Raw genomic sequence first — 13,824 nt, forward strand, 5'->3', positions numbered from 1 at the left:
TGTTAAGCCAAGCTGGTTGCCTGCCATATTTACTATTCTTTCTACACATCGGGATGGTTTGTCCCTGTAACCTCAATAAGGATTCTTTAAAATACAGCCAGCTCTCCTGGACTCCTTTCCCCCTCAAATTCAGGTGGTGTGCTCAGCTGTGAGAGCTGGACTCTGTTTGCAGTGAGGTTTGGTTGGATATTGCAGTTGGGAGAAGAGATCAGCTTGCTCCATTCTGCCTGTTTCATTTTAATGTGTCCTGCCACCTTCTTCCCCACAGAGACTGGGGTGGCAGAGTTTGCATGGGGTCATGGGGAATTGAGGAGCGAAAGAGTGAAATGTGCAAAATGAAGGTTGTACCCCCTCTGCCCTATCGTCTGAACCCTGGCAGTGCTTGCACCTAGGATGGTTTGCGTCGCAGCATTGGCAGGGCCTAAGAGCACCTGGGAGTGTGAAGAACAGAACGAGGCTGGGGATGGTGGCTTTAGAATAATTACAGTTTGCAGTGAAGCTGTCTTGCTAGGTAAATGAATATAAGCAAAAGTTGTGGGTTCCTTTCCCAGTTTGCAGTGGTTGTCAGCACCATATCAGGTATTTCTGCTCAGCACAGGCAGAGCTGGGTATTTTGTTACATAGCCCTTATTTCAAATGAGCTGAGTCAGGAAGTTGGCACAAGATGGGTCCCTCTACTGCTGGATTCTCCTCCCTCCGCTCCCAGGTTTTTGCTCTGAGGCCTGTTTACTAAGGGAGAGCTGCTGAAGGGTGCTGGGGGCTTGGTCTGGGAGCCTACTGGAGAAATGTAACAGACTTGCTGGTAATTGTTTCATTGATGTGAACAGCTGGTTGAATTCTGGGGTGGCAGAGGGGTGTTTACTACAGCTGAGCTCTATGAGCCCCGGTTTGGTAGAAAGGAGGGAGCTGGGAAAAGGGAGGGAGCAATACAATAGCAGGGCTGTAGGGTGAGTGGAATGTGTAGCAGTACCTGACAAGGTGGGTTAAGGTGCCGTATGATGGACACGAGGGAGTCTTGAGTTCTAAACCTGACTTTGTTATTCTGCATGCTAGTTAATCCGTGCCTAAATTTCCCCCCAGAGATGACCATTGCTGCTTCCTGGTGGGGTTGTGAGATTTGTGGTTTGCTGTACAGTAGCATTGGGGAACCCTGAGCAAGGCTCAGGGCAGGGCCCCATTGGGCCATGGCCTGGAGGTTTTCTGTAGAATGCTTTTAAGACAAAGTGGGGGAGTGCAAGGCAGATTTTCCAACAGTGTGTGTGTTATTGGTTGTGGGGAAGATCTGCGGGTTAAAGGGTTGTAAAGAATCACAAACAAAGGAGGGAGGGAGGAACAAGCTCTAGGGATAAAAACAGGGACCTGTTGAAAGGATGGCCAGAGAGGTAGGGCAGGACTAGGGAGACCCCCAAACCTCCCCACTCACTCTGAAGCTCCAGAGGGAGATGAAATCCTTAGAGACCAGGCTCAAAAATCCCCTGAGGACCTGTACAGCCTCACCCTCCAAACGGCCCCCATCGCCTGCCTTTGGAGGGTGCCCACACAGGGGCCGGGAGGAGGAATAAAGGGGCGCCCCCCAGGAGCCCGGAGGCGGCTGGGGAGGGTGATTCCCCCGGCTCAGTCCTGTCCCAGTCCACCCGCTCAGAGGCTCCCCAAGCGCGCAGAGTGGTGGTTGCTGCAGCTGGGCTAGGGACGGTCCGGTCCGGTCCGGCTCGGCTCTTTGGGGACGGGCGCGGAGCCGTCTGCCCGCAGCTGTGCGTTCTCGCCTTCCCCCGCTAGGTGGGGCTCGAGCCAGGCTGGCGGGGGTGCTTCAGTGCCGCACCAGCCCGGGCGAAGGCGGCGGCGGCGGCTGTCGGGCGCCGCGCAGCAAGGCGGTAAGTGCGTGCGGTCCCCGGGGACTGGGGCGCTGGAGGCGCCTGGCTCCGGCGCGCCTGGGGGAGGCCCAGCCTGGCCTGGCCTGGCGGGCAGCGCTCGGGCGCGCTGGCCGAGGCGTGCCGGTAACCAGGGCTGCTGCCCCCCTCGCCCCCTTGAGAGCTGGGGGCGCAGGCAGGCTGGGCCGGGGGCTGGCGATGGCCCCGGTGGAGGGGCGCACAGGCCCGGAGTCGCTCCGGCGCACTGCGATGCTGCGGGGAGGGGCTCTAGCCGTGGGGGCCGGCTACTTTGGAGCGCCCGTGGCGCGGCTGGAGGCGGGGAAGCGCTTGGTAAACAAGGGCGTGTCCCAGGACACTTGGGCAGAGGTGGGCCTGGCAGCCCCAAGCTCCGGCCGGGGGCCCCCGGAACTCCTGCTCTGATGCGCCCAGGTGGGGTGAGGTTTTGTGGGACAGACTCTTCTGCTCTGGTTCAAAGATGCCCAGAAGGGAGCAGGTGACAGAGCGTCTCTCTGCCCGCGAAGGCGGGCATGGCACGCGCCCCTCCACAGCGGATGCCACCCCAGAGCGGCTGGACCAGGTCATCTCGGAGCAGGCCGCCCTGCGTGAAGCCCTGGCCTCCCTCTCACTCTGTGTAAGCTGGCAAAATGCCTGGAGGAGACGGCCGGCCGGGTGGAAGCCCTGGATGCCAAGGTGGTGACCACGCAGAGCTGCGTGGTGAAGCTCGCGGCTCTGATGAGAGAGCTGGCCCAGGGCGGCCTGGAGACAGAGCGCCGGCTGGAAGAGCTGGAGAACAGGGTGCGGGCCCGGAACATCAGGGTCATTGGGGTCCCGGCTGCTGTGGGAGACACAGACCTCATCCCCTTCTTGGAAAATCTGGTGCAGCTTACCTGGGCTTAAATGCGAAGGAAGCTCCTATGCGTATAGAAAGCGCGTACCGGCTTCCCATGAGGGAAGCAGGCGGCGGTGCCCAGGTGCTGGCACTGTGTTAATGACCCTCTCCGATTTCTGGGCCCGAGAGAGAATTCTGCGGGCAGCACGGGCCTGCTGCACAACCAAATTCCAAGGCCCCAAGGTCTCCTTCTTCCCCGACCTCAGCCCTGCCACACATGCCTGGCGGCAGCGCCTCGTGATGCTCAAGCAAGCGTTTGTGAAGGAGGGGGCTCAGGCCTACGTCCTGTACCCTGCCAAACTAAAGATCCTGTGCCAGGGGCAAACCTATGTCTTCAGAGACTGCACATCTGCAGCCCGCCTGCTGGATGAGATCAGACAAGGTAGTCGGTAGTGGGTGCAGAGAGCAAGGCTGAGCTTAAAGTGAAAGGCCCAGGGCCTGCCTGCTGGTGGGCAGTAAGATGCTGGGGCACTTCTCGCATTGCAGTGCAGCATTGAGTGCTGAGTTTCTTAGGGGCATGCTCAATAAAGGGGAGTCTTGTTTGCTCTGTCTGTCATGTGGATGAGCCGCTCAGGTAATTGGGAGCCATGGATGACTGAGGTATGGCATGTCCAAGACAGCGGCTTTCTCCTTGCCTAAAGCCTCCCCTGTTTTTGGTTCTCCTGGCTACAGTATTCATCCTCCTCCGTATTTGTGTGCTTAGATCGTCAGCTCTTGGAAGCAAGTACTGTCTCTTTGTTCTGCATTCATACAACTCCTAGCATGGTGGGGGCCTCGTCCATAGGTGGAGGCCCTTGGCCCCACCACAATGCAAATAAAAACTGAGTGTTGATGTGCATCATCCAGCAACTATTATGTTTCACCCCAGAAGTGGCTGGATGTCAGTGGTGGAGGAAGTGAGCTTCCAATGTCACTTGTAAAGTGCATTGGGGCCCTTCTGGATCAGATGTGTGTCAGTTACCATCACGTTAATTACTTGCACCTTGATGACAGGATAGCTTTCAGCTTGAGTCAGGTGATTTGCCATACAGGCTAGTGCTTGTGTGGAGCACCTGACCCCATTCAAAGATCTCATTCCCTCTGTGTGTTTGTGCTTCTTTGAAATGCTGTTGCCCAAACATTCAAAGCCCTTGAAAGCAAATAGTGCAGAGTACATGCCCAGCCTCAGGGCTTCCATGCAGCTTGCATGGCTTGCCGTCTGGGGAGGCCTTTGAAAATCTCATCCCTGAGACTTAGCTGCTGCCCACAGAACACAGAGAATAATTGGGGCACCTGGAGGATGCTGGGGCCCCTCAGTGCTGTCTGGGAACAATAGAGTACAGCAAGTGGGGGCCCCTCTGACCTTGAGCACTCACCTGTGGCATTCTTCTTATGCACGCCAAATTAATTACAGGTTTCAGAGTAACAGCCGTGTTAGTCTGTCTTTGCAAAAAGAAAAGGAGTACTTGTGGCACCTTAGAGACTAACCAATTTATTTGAGCATAAGCTTTCGTGAGCTACAGCTCACTTCATCGGATGTAGCTCACGAAAGCTTATGCTCAAATAAATTGGTTAGTCTCTAAGGTGCCACAAGTACTCCTTTTCTTTTTGCAAATTAATTACAGAAAGCGTCTCCCAAGCAGCAAGTAGGGAGTTGTTTCTCCTTGCAAGCATGTCTTTGCTTGTGAGCCTCCTGCAGAGCCAACTCTGTTAGGGCCCTTCCATCCCCTCTACGCTGAGCAGGGGAGAATTCCCCTAGTGCAGGGCCTGCCAAGGACTCCAGACAGCACTGAACTCCTTAGGGTGTTATATGGGGCCCCTCTATGCTGGGGGGCAGTGAAGTACATTGCCCTGTCCATCAAAGGCGGTGTAATGACTGTGCAGGGAGGGCAGCCCAGCCCAGCGTTCTGTTAATCTGCTAGCACTGGCGGCCCAGAGCTCAAGGCTGGCTGTTCTCTCTGGCCGTGCTCTGCCTTGTGATGTGCTGCAACCCAGGGGTTCAGATTTAAAACTCTGCTGTAGAAAGGGCTGGATAGTGCAAGAGATTGAATAATGGGCCACGGAGTCTCGCCAGGGTACCTGCTCAAACCCCGCCTCCGCTGGTGCTTCCTAGCAGGCAGGTTTGTGGATAACTGGCCCCCATGGAGACTGGCCTCTAATTTCTCCCTTATAGCTGGGTCCCTCACACTGGGGCTGGAAAGGGGGAAGCTTTCACTGCTGCAGCACCTGTGCTGTGGGTTAAGGGACGCTGCTGTCTAGGGCCATCGGTCTGATGCCCTGGCACTAAGCCCCCTGTAAGGAGGAGAGTGCCCCTGAAGATGTGCCAGGTGACATGAGTGTGAAGTTTCCTGAATACTGGAACATGCTGGGAGCAGCTCCCTACAGTACCAGCCAGGCGCCTGCAATAACCATAACTGGGGGGGAAGGCCAGTTGGGGGGCCTTTAGGAGCTACTATGTTTGGGGATCTGGAGGGAGTCTGCCACCCATGTCTTGGGATCTGACCCGTGTTTTCTCAGGGCTGTTGCATGTCCCGCGGGTGTGTTGGGGGGTGGGACGGAACATGGAGCTGGGAAGGTTCTGGGCGGTTGGGAGTGATGGGTGGGGCGGTTGTGGGGGCAGCAGGAAGCTTCAGGGACAAAGCAGGGGAAAAGGCAGCAGGGACAGTAAAGGGGAGGCAGGGGGAGTGCCTGGGAGGAGATCAGTGTCAGGGCCTGTGTGGGGGGTGGGGGTGGCATAGAAACCACAGATCCTGGGGAGTGGGTAGGCTGTGAAAGCCACTGTGCGGAGGAGTCCTGCCAGTGCCAGGTGGGCCAGGCTGGACCCCTCTCTGCAAGGGGGCACCTGTTTGTTAAACTCTTCCTCTGTGCAGCGACCCCCCAGCACTAGTTGGTTCCCAGGGGTAAGTGATTTGGGGCAGGGGAGAGGTACAGTGAGGGTGGCTGTTGCTACCTAACACAGTGCAGGTGCTGGGGTCACAGCCCCAGCCCAGGGGGCTCCGGACCAGCCTGCCTCCCTTCGGGCATGACCAGGATGGTGGCTAGGAGTGAGAATGAGGCAGAGAGACCAACACCGGCTGCTTCCCTGAGCCTTAGACAGGGTAGGGCCCGGCCTGAATCGGCCTCTGACCCTGGGCCTGAAGTGTCTCATCCTAGTGATCGTAACACCAGAATTTCTGCGCTCTGCTGCAAACGTCCCCCTAACGTCTCTTCTGGCCTAGGGTCATGCATGAGACTTCGGGGGTAAAGGAAGCCCCATCATCCCCCATCCCCAATAAAAAGCTGGGGGCCAGAATCCACCTTGGTCCCCACCCCCCTGTGGTGCCCTGGTATTTGGGTGGGGAAGGGCGCATTCCTGATTGGGAGGTTGCCCTGGGGGATAACTGTGCCACCTTAGTGTGCGTGTGTTGCCCCGGTCAAGTATGCATCCCTCTTCTCCTGGTCATTGCTGAGCCACGAGGTCCCTTGTCTCCTCTTCCATGGCTGGGCCTTGCTGTGCGTGGCGCTGTCTGAGCTGCAGCATGGAGCCGGCACTTAGCTGTTCACCTTCTCTCTCTGCCCCTTTCAGAACGGCTGACGATGGCTTTGATCCGCAACAGACTGGGGCTGCTGGTCCTCGGGGTCCTCATCACCTTTGTCCTCTACCTGTTGCTCCCTGCAATCCAGCACGAGAGGTTCACGTCCAGGGCAGGCAGCCACAAGGCCCAGGCCAGGGCTGAGGAGAAGGGCCAGCAAGATGTCAATGTCACCGTCCTAACAGGGACCATTGCAGGGAGCCCGTCCATCTTATTCAGAGAAGGCTTCCTGCTCCAGAGAGCTGGGACTCCCAGCCCCAAAAGGTGGGTTAGTCTTCTGGCCACCAGAGCTGGTTCTGGTGTCAGCACTGTGGGTCATCGTAAGCAGTCTATATCCTAGATCAGCTGCCCTAGATCTGTGCTCTTATCTGAGCTCCTAGGATGAGCAGGGTCTGGCTCCCTGGTACGGGAGTGGGAAACTTCCAAGAAAAACCTGGGGCAGGTGATTCAGTAGCTGGTGCTACTCTCTGTAAATCAGCCCTGTATGGTGTTGGGGTTGGGGCAGGGATGAGAGTAATTTAAAGGACTTACAGGTACTCTGGAGTCCTGAGCAGGGGGCGTGGCCTCAACCAGAAGAGGCTGGACCTTTAAATACCCGGGCCCTTTAAATCAAGATTTAAAGGCCCTGGGGCTCCGGCTGCGGCTGGGAGCCCCGGGGCCTTTAAATCACCCCTGGAGCTACCAGCTGCAGAGGCAGCTGGTAGCCCTGGGGCTCAGGGTCAACTTAAAGGGCCCGGGGCTCTGGCTGCTGCTACCGCTGCGGAGCCCGTGGTCCTTTAAATCACCGCCGGAGCCCAGGGCTAGTGGTGGCGGTCGGCGCTTTAAAGGGCCTGGGGCTCTGGCTGCTGCAGGGAGCTCCAGGACCTTTAAAGCGCCAGCCTGGGGAAGCTGGTCCGGTCCGGCACAGCATACTGGCTCTTGCTGGTACACCATACCGGCTTTCACCTCTGGGTCGGGGTGAGCTTCCCCGGGGACGCCAAAACGCCCAGTTCCTGACCGCTTGTAGTCACTATATATCCTTTGTCACTCCTTGCAAGACTAGGGATCTTATCCCAGGTGCTCATCCCAAATCTTAATTACTCTTAAATGTCGGTCCAGTTGAAACTGCAGTGCTGGTGTTTGATCATTTCCTGTCTGACACAGTTTGGTGAGCTCTGAAATAGCTGCTGCGTTCCACCCGAGAGGTGGCTGCACTTCTCCGTAGCGGGAAGTGACTCTCCTATTTGTCCAGCAGGGATCAGCCAAATCTGCTGATCCAGAGGCCACCTTGGATCTACGTAGATAATGGTGACAAACAAAACATAGTGTCTGTCATCCTAACAGCCCCAGGCTCTCCTGCTGGTAAACTAGCACAGAAACAGCCTCCCCTGCCCCAGCCACAGCAGGGTGGGTCCCACTTCCCTCCTGGCGGGTGCCCCTCTACCTGCTGTTGTGTCCTCTGCAGGCTGGAGGTGGTTTTTCTGCACGGCCAGGCTTTTACTTCGAAGACCTGGGAGGACCTTGGGACGCTGACCCTGCTCTCAGAGGAAGGATATCGCACTGTTGCTATTGACCTGCCTGGTAGGAATATGTCATCCACGTATCCCAAGTTAATTTCTGCCTGCAGCGATAGCTCCCGTCTCCCTCTGCCCGCCAGCCAGCTGGCATGTGCCAAAGAGACTGTACAGCCCCATGCCTCTTTAAGTGGTCAGTTCCAGGGAGTCATATGTTCTAGAGATGTTCACTACATACACCATGCTTGTGCCCCTGGATCTGTTCCTCTCCTGGGGGTGCTGCCCGTACGCACTGGGCAGAAGGCTGGGGCTTCGGCAGGGATTTTGATTTTGCGACACTGTTCCACATTGCCCTGGAGATGTAGCAAGACTAGCATATGTGAGTCCTGCTGGCATGCAAACCCAGCACGTCTGCTAATTAACTTGCATGTCCCACAAGAAATCTCCATTGCACTGGCTCCTCGCTGGGGTGAGGCCTGTTGGGGGCGAGGGAGGAAAGGTTTAGGATGGTGAAACCTTCCTCCTGCTACAGGCTCTGGCTCCCCATGCAGACGCCTTTGCCTGGGCCTTCGGGGCAGGCTAACCCCTCCTCCTCCTCCGCAGGCTACGGCAACTCCCCACTTTCCGATTCTGTCTCCACGGAGCAGGGCCGTGTCACCTTCCTGCTGCATGTGCTGAAGGAGCTGGGGATCCAGAGGCCAGTTCTGATCAGCCCGTCCATGAGTGGCCACTATTCCGTCCCCTTTGTCCTGGTACATGGGGCACAGCTGAAGGGCTTTGTGCCCATTGCGCCTGTGGGGACTCAGGAGTACACGGCCCAGCAGTACCAGCAGGTCCAGGTATGGCAGGGAAGGAGAAGCATCTGGCTCTGGGGCAGGAGACAGAGCTGGTCCCTAGAGCAGAGGCTTCTCAGCTGGTCGGTGGGGGGTGGGGGTAATCAGGGCCTGACTCACAGAGGAATTTGTCCACTTTTGTGACTGCAGCCCGGAGCTTCTCTAGTCACTGCAGCAACGGCTTGTCAGCCCAGCTTGCTGCAGTACAGCTCCCCATCTCAGCTACAGCCTTCTCTGAGGCTAGGAGGCTGTGTGTGTGTGTGTGTGTGTGGAGGGGAAGTTGAAGAGGCTGTGGACCCCGCTCCCCGGGGCGCTGTGTGTGGGAAGGGCAGCCCTAGACCCCATGCTCTCTGGGGCTGGGGGGCATGGTCGCAGGCTCCCCAAGGCTCTGGGGTGGGGGTTTGAGTCCCAGGGGGCCCTGGGATACACTCTGCCTGGACACCTCTGCCCTGTCTCAGAGCTACGCTGCTCTCCAGGTCCCTCGTGCCGTGCTCTCAGGGCAGCGCAGGTGGGCGGCGGTCTGTTGCCGGCCTCCCGCTGCTGAGGGGTGGCGAAGGTCTGACGGCTGAAGTTCTCCCTGTCTCTCTGCAGACGCCGACTCTGATCATCTATGGTGAGCGCGACTCCGGCCTGGGCGCTCAGTCCCTGCAGAGCCTGCAACAGCTCCCGAAGCACAAAGTGGTGGTGCTGCCTGACGCCGGCCATGCCTGCTACCTGGAGAAGCCTCGCGAGTTCCACGAGGTGCTGCTAGCCTTCCTGGGCGAGCTGCAGTGAACATGGACCCACCTGGGGCCGGAGCCTGGCTGCGCAGAGCCTTGGCTGCGTGGCTGGGACGCTGACTCTCTGACCCCGTCATTAAGGGCTGTGGGACTTGTCCGGGGGTGGGGAGTTCTCACCGCTGCCGCCCTCCTGGGTCTCTGATCCTGCGGCAAGTCAGGCTGGAGGAGGTGTGGGAGCCAGGGGCTTGGTAAGGGACTTGTTGGATGTCGTCAGCCTCTGCAGGGTGATGTGCCAGGTGCTGGGATTCTGCCTGCTTAGGGGCATGATTCTGCTGTGTGTGTCGGGAGGTAACCAGCCCCCTGCCAGCTTCTGGCTGTGCTCTCCTGTTGCACGATCCTCGTGTTTGTTGTTTTCTCATCCCCCTGCCTTGCCTCTCTGCAAGGAGCCCTCGCTAGGGCCATGAACCGTTGCTGCTGAATGATGGGCTGGTGTGTTCGCCTGAGGGGTGGGGGACAGGCCAGGTGACTTTCTGGGGCTTGTTCCAAAGAGCGTCACTGTAGAGTAGCTGAGCATCTCACTTGGCAGGGGCTGAGGTGCGGCGGGGCTTGGTCCCCACCAATGGCTCCGATGGGTTAGCGGTTGTGTCTGATGGTTGTTTGTAGGGGGCGTTAAATGGGCCCTTTGCCCGCGAAGCAAGGACCGTTGGCATGTTTCCGGGGGGTGAATGATTTAACTCCTGGGTGGGTAAGCTGCTCTGACCAGGCCCAGAGGAGGGAGCTCTGTGGAGGAATCTGGTATGAGGCCAATAAACCATTTGTACAGTGCTTTCTGGGTGTGTCTCTGGTGAGGCCATGCCGGGCTGTCTGTGTTTGCCCCCCCCCCCCCGCCCTGGCAGTGGGTAACTCCTGCACCCCGGAGCTGGGGCTTTGAGGGAGGAGGCTGGCTCCTAACTACTGTGCGCCCTGGATGCCACACCAGAGTTTTGTGTCCGTAGCTGCTTTCCTGCGTGCAGTGGCAGCCAGCCGGCTGCATGCAGAGTGGCCTTGGGCACTCTCAGCTCCACCTGTCCCTTGCCTGTCCTCTAGGACAGGTCCCAGAGCAGCTAAGGGGGCGCTGGCCGCTTGAGCCCATCCTGCAGTAGATGAGCAGAGAGCCGCCCTGTGTGCAGCTCCACGGGCGATGGAGCTGTCGCTGCTGGGTGGGGCGGTGGGAGCTTGGCTCTCTGGGACAGGGACTGTCTTGTCCGGACAGTGCCTAGGCGAATGGGCCCTGATCCTTCAGGGGAGTCCCTACTAGCAGTGGGGGAACCAATGGCAGCAGTGCACTTGCTGTCTGCACTCACAAACTCCATGGCCCGAAGTATCTCTCTGCTGGTTCTAACCACGGAATACCTCCCTAGTGCATACTGCAGGTCCCCCTTTTCTCTGTTCTCGGGGGCTCGTGGCCTCAGTTGAGTGTTACCACTCCAGAATGTGTTGCAGAACTTCCCTGAACAAACGCAGCCTGTCCAGCGCTGGGACTTCTACCACAGCAAGCCCTGGGCCAGCCAGCCCCCCCCAGGTGGTGTCCGTCCGTCACCGCAGCTCAGACTTTGGTGGCGAGGGGCTAATTGCCACTTGGTGTTTCTGAACTAGAATGATTCCAGTCTCCTTGCCAAGCCTCCTCCTGGTGCCCTGTCCTGCCCACTACATTCTGTCTGGTTCTGCTAACATTGCAACTCTGCCACTCCAGTAATTAGCCTCTCTGCAGATATTCCAAAGAGCTGGCTAAGAAATCATTTCCCATCCTCCGGGAGCTGACTTTACTGCTCCCCCTCCCTGTTGAATGGAAAGGACAAGTTGTTACCCGGTGAACCCAGCCTCCAGTGAGGAGCTGATCAGACCGATTCATCCCCTGTGTGTGCTATGTTCCACCCCAGACCTGGCTGCATTTTAGGAGGTGAATCTGGCTAAGTCTTATACCATGTCTTCCGAGATGAATCCTGCCCTGGGACCCTTCAGGGTAGCTCTAACTAGCCGTGAGAGGAAGCACTGTGGGGTAAGCTCCCTGCCCCACGGTCCCCAGCAAAGTGGGAGCAGTAGTTCTGAAGGGAAGTCCATGCTCGTCTACTAGGAGCCTTGATCCTCTCCCAAATGTATCGGCGCAAAGCCACTTTTCTTAGGTTGATACTGAATGGGACTCTCTTTGCCACTGTCAGGCAAGGTGGGGTCACTGCGCAGCAATGAAAGTGGTGGCCTTCATGCCAGATATCCCCAAAATGCACTGTATAGATACTCCCCCACATTGCACGCACAGCTTAGCATCTGGCAACTGCTCAGCCAGGCTGTGCAGCAGCGGGGCGGCCCAGCAGTCAGAGCACAGTTAAACTCAGCAGGACGTGGGCCATGATGGTGGATTTCCAGGCAGCAAGGTGTAAATCAGTCTGGGGTGGATCTTGGCAGTGGCACATTGCAGCTATGGGTGTTCTGCATTCCCCAAGTGTTCCTGTTGGACTGGTAGCTACAGTGAGACCGTACTGATGATCCATGCTGCCTTCAGGGTAGGGGTTGGGGTCACTAGGACCCCCCTGAGGGGGCGAGGAGTTGTTTAAACAGTTACAACTCATAGTGAGCCACCCGTAATGCTTCCCACCCCCAAAGCTCTGTACACCCAGTAACCACTGGCCTCACCATGCTGCTGGGGGCAGGGAAGAGCATTAACCCTGATTGACGGGGAAACTGAGGCAGGCTGTGACATGGCTTGTTCAAGGTGGGAGAGGGGGAGTGAACGTCGGATTAAGGATCAGAACTCAGGATCTCCTGGCTGCCAGTCCTGTGCATGGACTGCTCAGATGGGGCTCCACTGAACCTAAGGTGTCCCCTGCGTGGGGCTTTCGGTTTGGCCTAGCCTCCCTGGGCTGCTGCCACGGGGAACACAGAAAAGCAGTGCTAAAGATAAGTATTGCAGGGGTATGGGGACACTCTGCCTGGGCTAACTGGCCTGGAGCTGATCAGGGGAAGGGGGTGTTGGGTGTTGAATGAACAGCTGGAGAGCTGAAGTGAGCTCAAGAGATGCACCGGGAAAGGGCATGGCTGGGTGGGAAGGAAAGGAATTTTATAAACTGGGTGGATTCTCATAAAGGGGATGAGTGAGCTAGCTAGCTCAGGAGAGAAGGGAAAACCCCTGGAGCAGAGAAGGAGCAAGGTGGGCCAGGTAGGAGCCCTATTTGGGGTTAGGGAGACACCCAGGGTACAGAGGCCTGGTGTCCTCTTCCGAGAGGAGTTTGAAGGCCAAAGGGCTAGAGGGAAAGGCCCTATGGGTTGGAATCCTGGCCAGAGGGCAGCCAGAAGCAGGAGTGAGCTCCTAAACCCACAGGTGGGGGGTGAATCATAGAATATTAGGGTTGGAAGAGACCTCAGGAGGTCATCTAGTCCAATACCCTGCTCAAAGCAGGACCAACCCCAACTAAATCATCCCAGCCAGGGCTTTGCCAAGCCGGGCCTTAAAAACCTCTAAGGATGGAGATTCCATCACCTCCCTAGGTAACCCATTCCAGTGCTTCACCACCCTCCTAGTGAAATAGTGTTTCCTAATAGCCAACCTAGACCTCCCCCATTGCAACTTGAGACCATTGCTTCTTGTTCTGTCATCTGGCACCACTGAGCTCCATCCTCTTTGAAACCCCCTTCAGGTAGTTGAAGGCTGCTATCAAATCCCCCCGCTCACACTTCTCTTCTGCAGACTAAATAACCCCACTGCTTTCCCCATATCCTCAGAGCCAGTTATCTCATCATAGAAGGCAATCAGGTTGGTCAGGCGTGACTTGCCCTTAGTGAATCCATGTTGACTGTTCCTGATCACCTTCCTCTCCTCCAAGTTCTTCAAAATGGATTCCTTGAGGACCTGCTCCATGATTTTGCCGGGGACTGAAGTAAGGCTGTAGTTCCCCAGGTTCTCTTTTTTTAAATATGGTCCCTTCTGACCTTAGTATCTATGAATCTATATTTGTCTTTTTCCAGTCATCTGGGACTGCCCCCGATCACCACGAATATTCAAAGATAATGGCCAATGGCTCTGCAATCACATCAGCCAACTCCCTGGATGCAATAGATTTGGATCCATGGACTTGTGCACGTCCAGCTTTTCTAAATAGTCCTTAACCTGTTCTTTCACCACTGAGGGCTGCTCACCTCCTCCCTATGCTGTGTTGTGCAGTGCAGCAGTCTGGGAGCTGCCCTTGTCTGTGAAGACTGAGGTAAAAAAGCATTGAGTACTTCAGCTTTTTCCACATCCTCTGTCACTAGGTTGCCTCCCCCATTCAGTAAGGGTCCCACACTTTCCCTGACCACCTTCCTGTTGCTAACGTACCTGTAGAAACCCTTCTTGTTACCCTTCACATCCCTTGCTAGCTGCAACTCCAGTTGTGCCTTGGCCTTCCTGATTACACCCCTGCATGCTCTAGCAATATTTTTATAGTCCTCCCCAGTCATC

At 56.9% G+C, this 13,824-nt stretch overlaps 1 protein-coding gene across 2 annotated transcripts; it reads left to right on the forward strand.

Moving 5' to 3' along the window:
* Nucleotides 1-2,509: 2,509 nt before the first annotated feature.
* On the forward strand, nucleotides 2,510-10,178 carry ABHD14A (abhydrolase domain containing 14A). Of its 2 annotated transcripts, none has more exons than XM_084633738.1 (5): nucleotides 2,510-2,663; nucleotides 6,302-6,572; nucleotides 7,753-7,868; nucleotides 8,405-8,640; nucleotides 9,226-10,178. In XM_084633738.1, exons 1-5 carry the CDS (start codon nucleotides 2,513-2,515, stop codon nucleotides 9,406-9,408), a joined length of 957 nt encoding a protein of 318 aa, XP_084489864.1. In that variant the 5' UTR covers nucleotides 2,510-2,512; the 3' UTR covers nucleotides 9,409-10,178. The 2 variants fall into 2 exon arrangements, with proteins under 2 accessions (XP_084489864.1, XP_084489863.1); XM_084633737.1 differs by lacking the exon at nucleotides 2,510-2,663 and adding an exon at nucleotides 2,693-3,139.
* The last annotated feature ends 3,646 nt before the right edge of the window (nucleotides 10,179-13,824 follow it).

The sequence above is a fragment of the Lepidochelys olivacea genome (genome assembly GCF_965140295.1).
Source record: "Lepidochelys olivacea isolate rLepOli2 genome assembly, chromosome: 7".
Lineage (NCBI taxonomy): Eukaryota > Metazoa > Chordata > Testudines > Cheloniidae > Lepidochelys > Lepidochelys olivacea.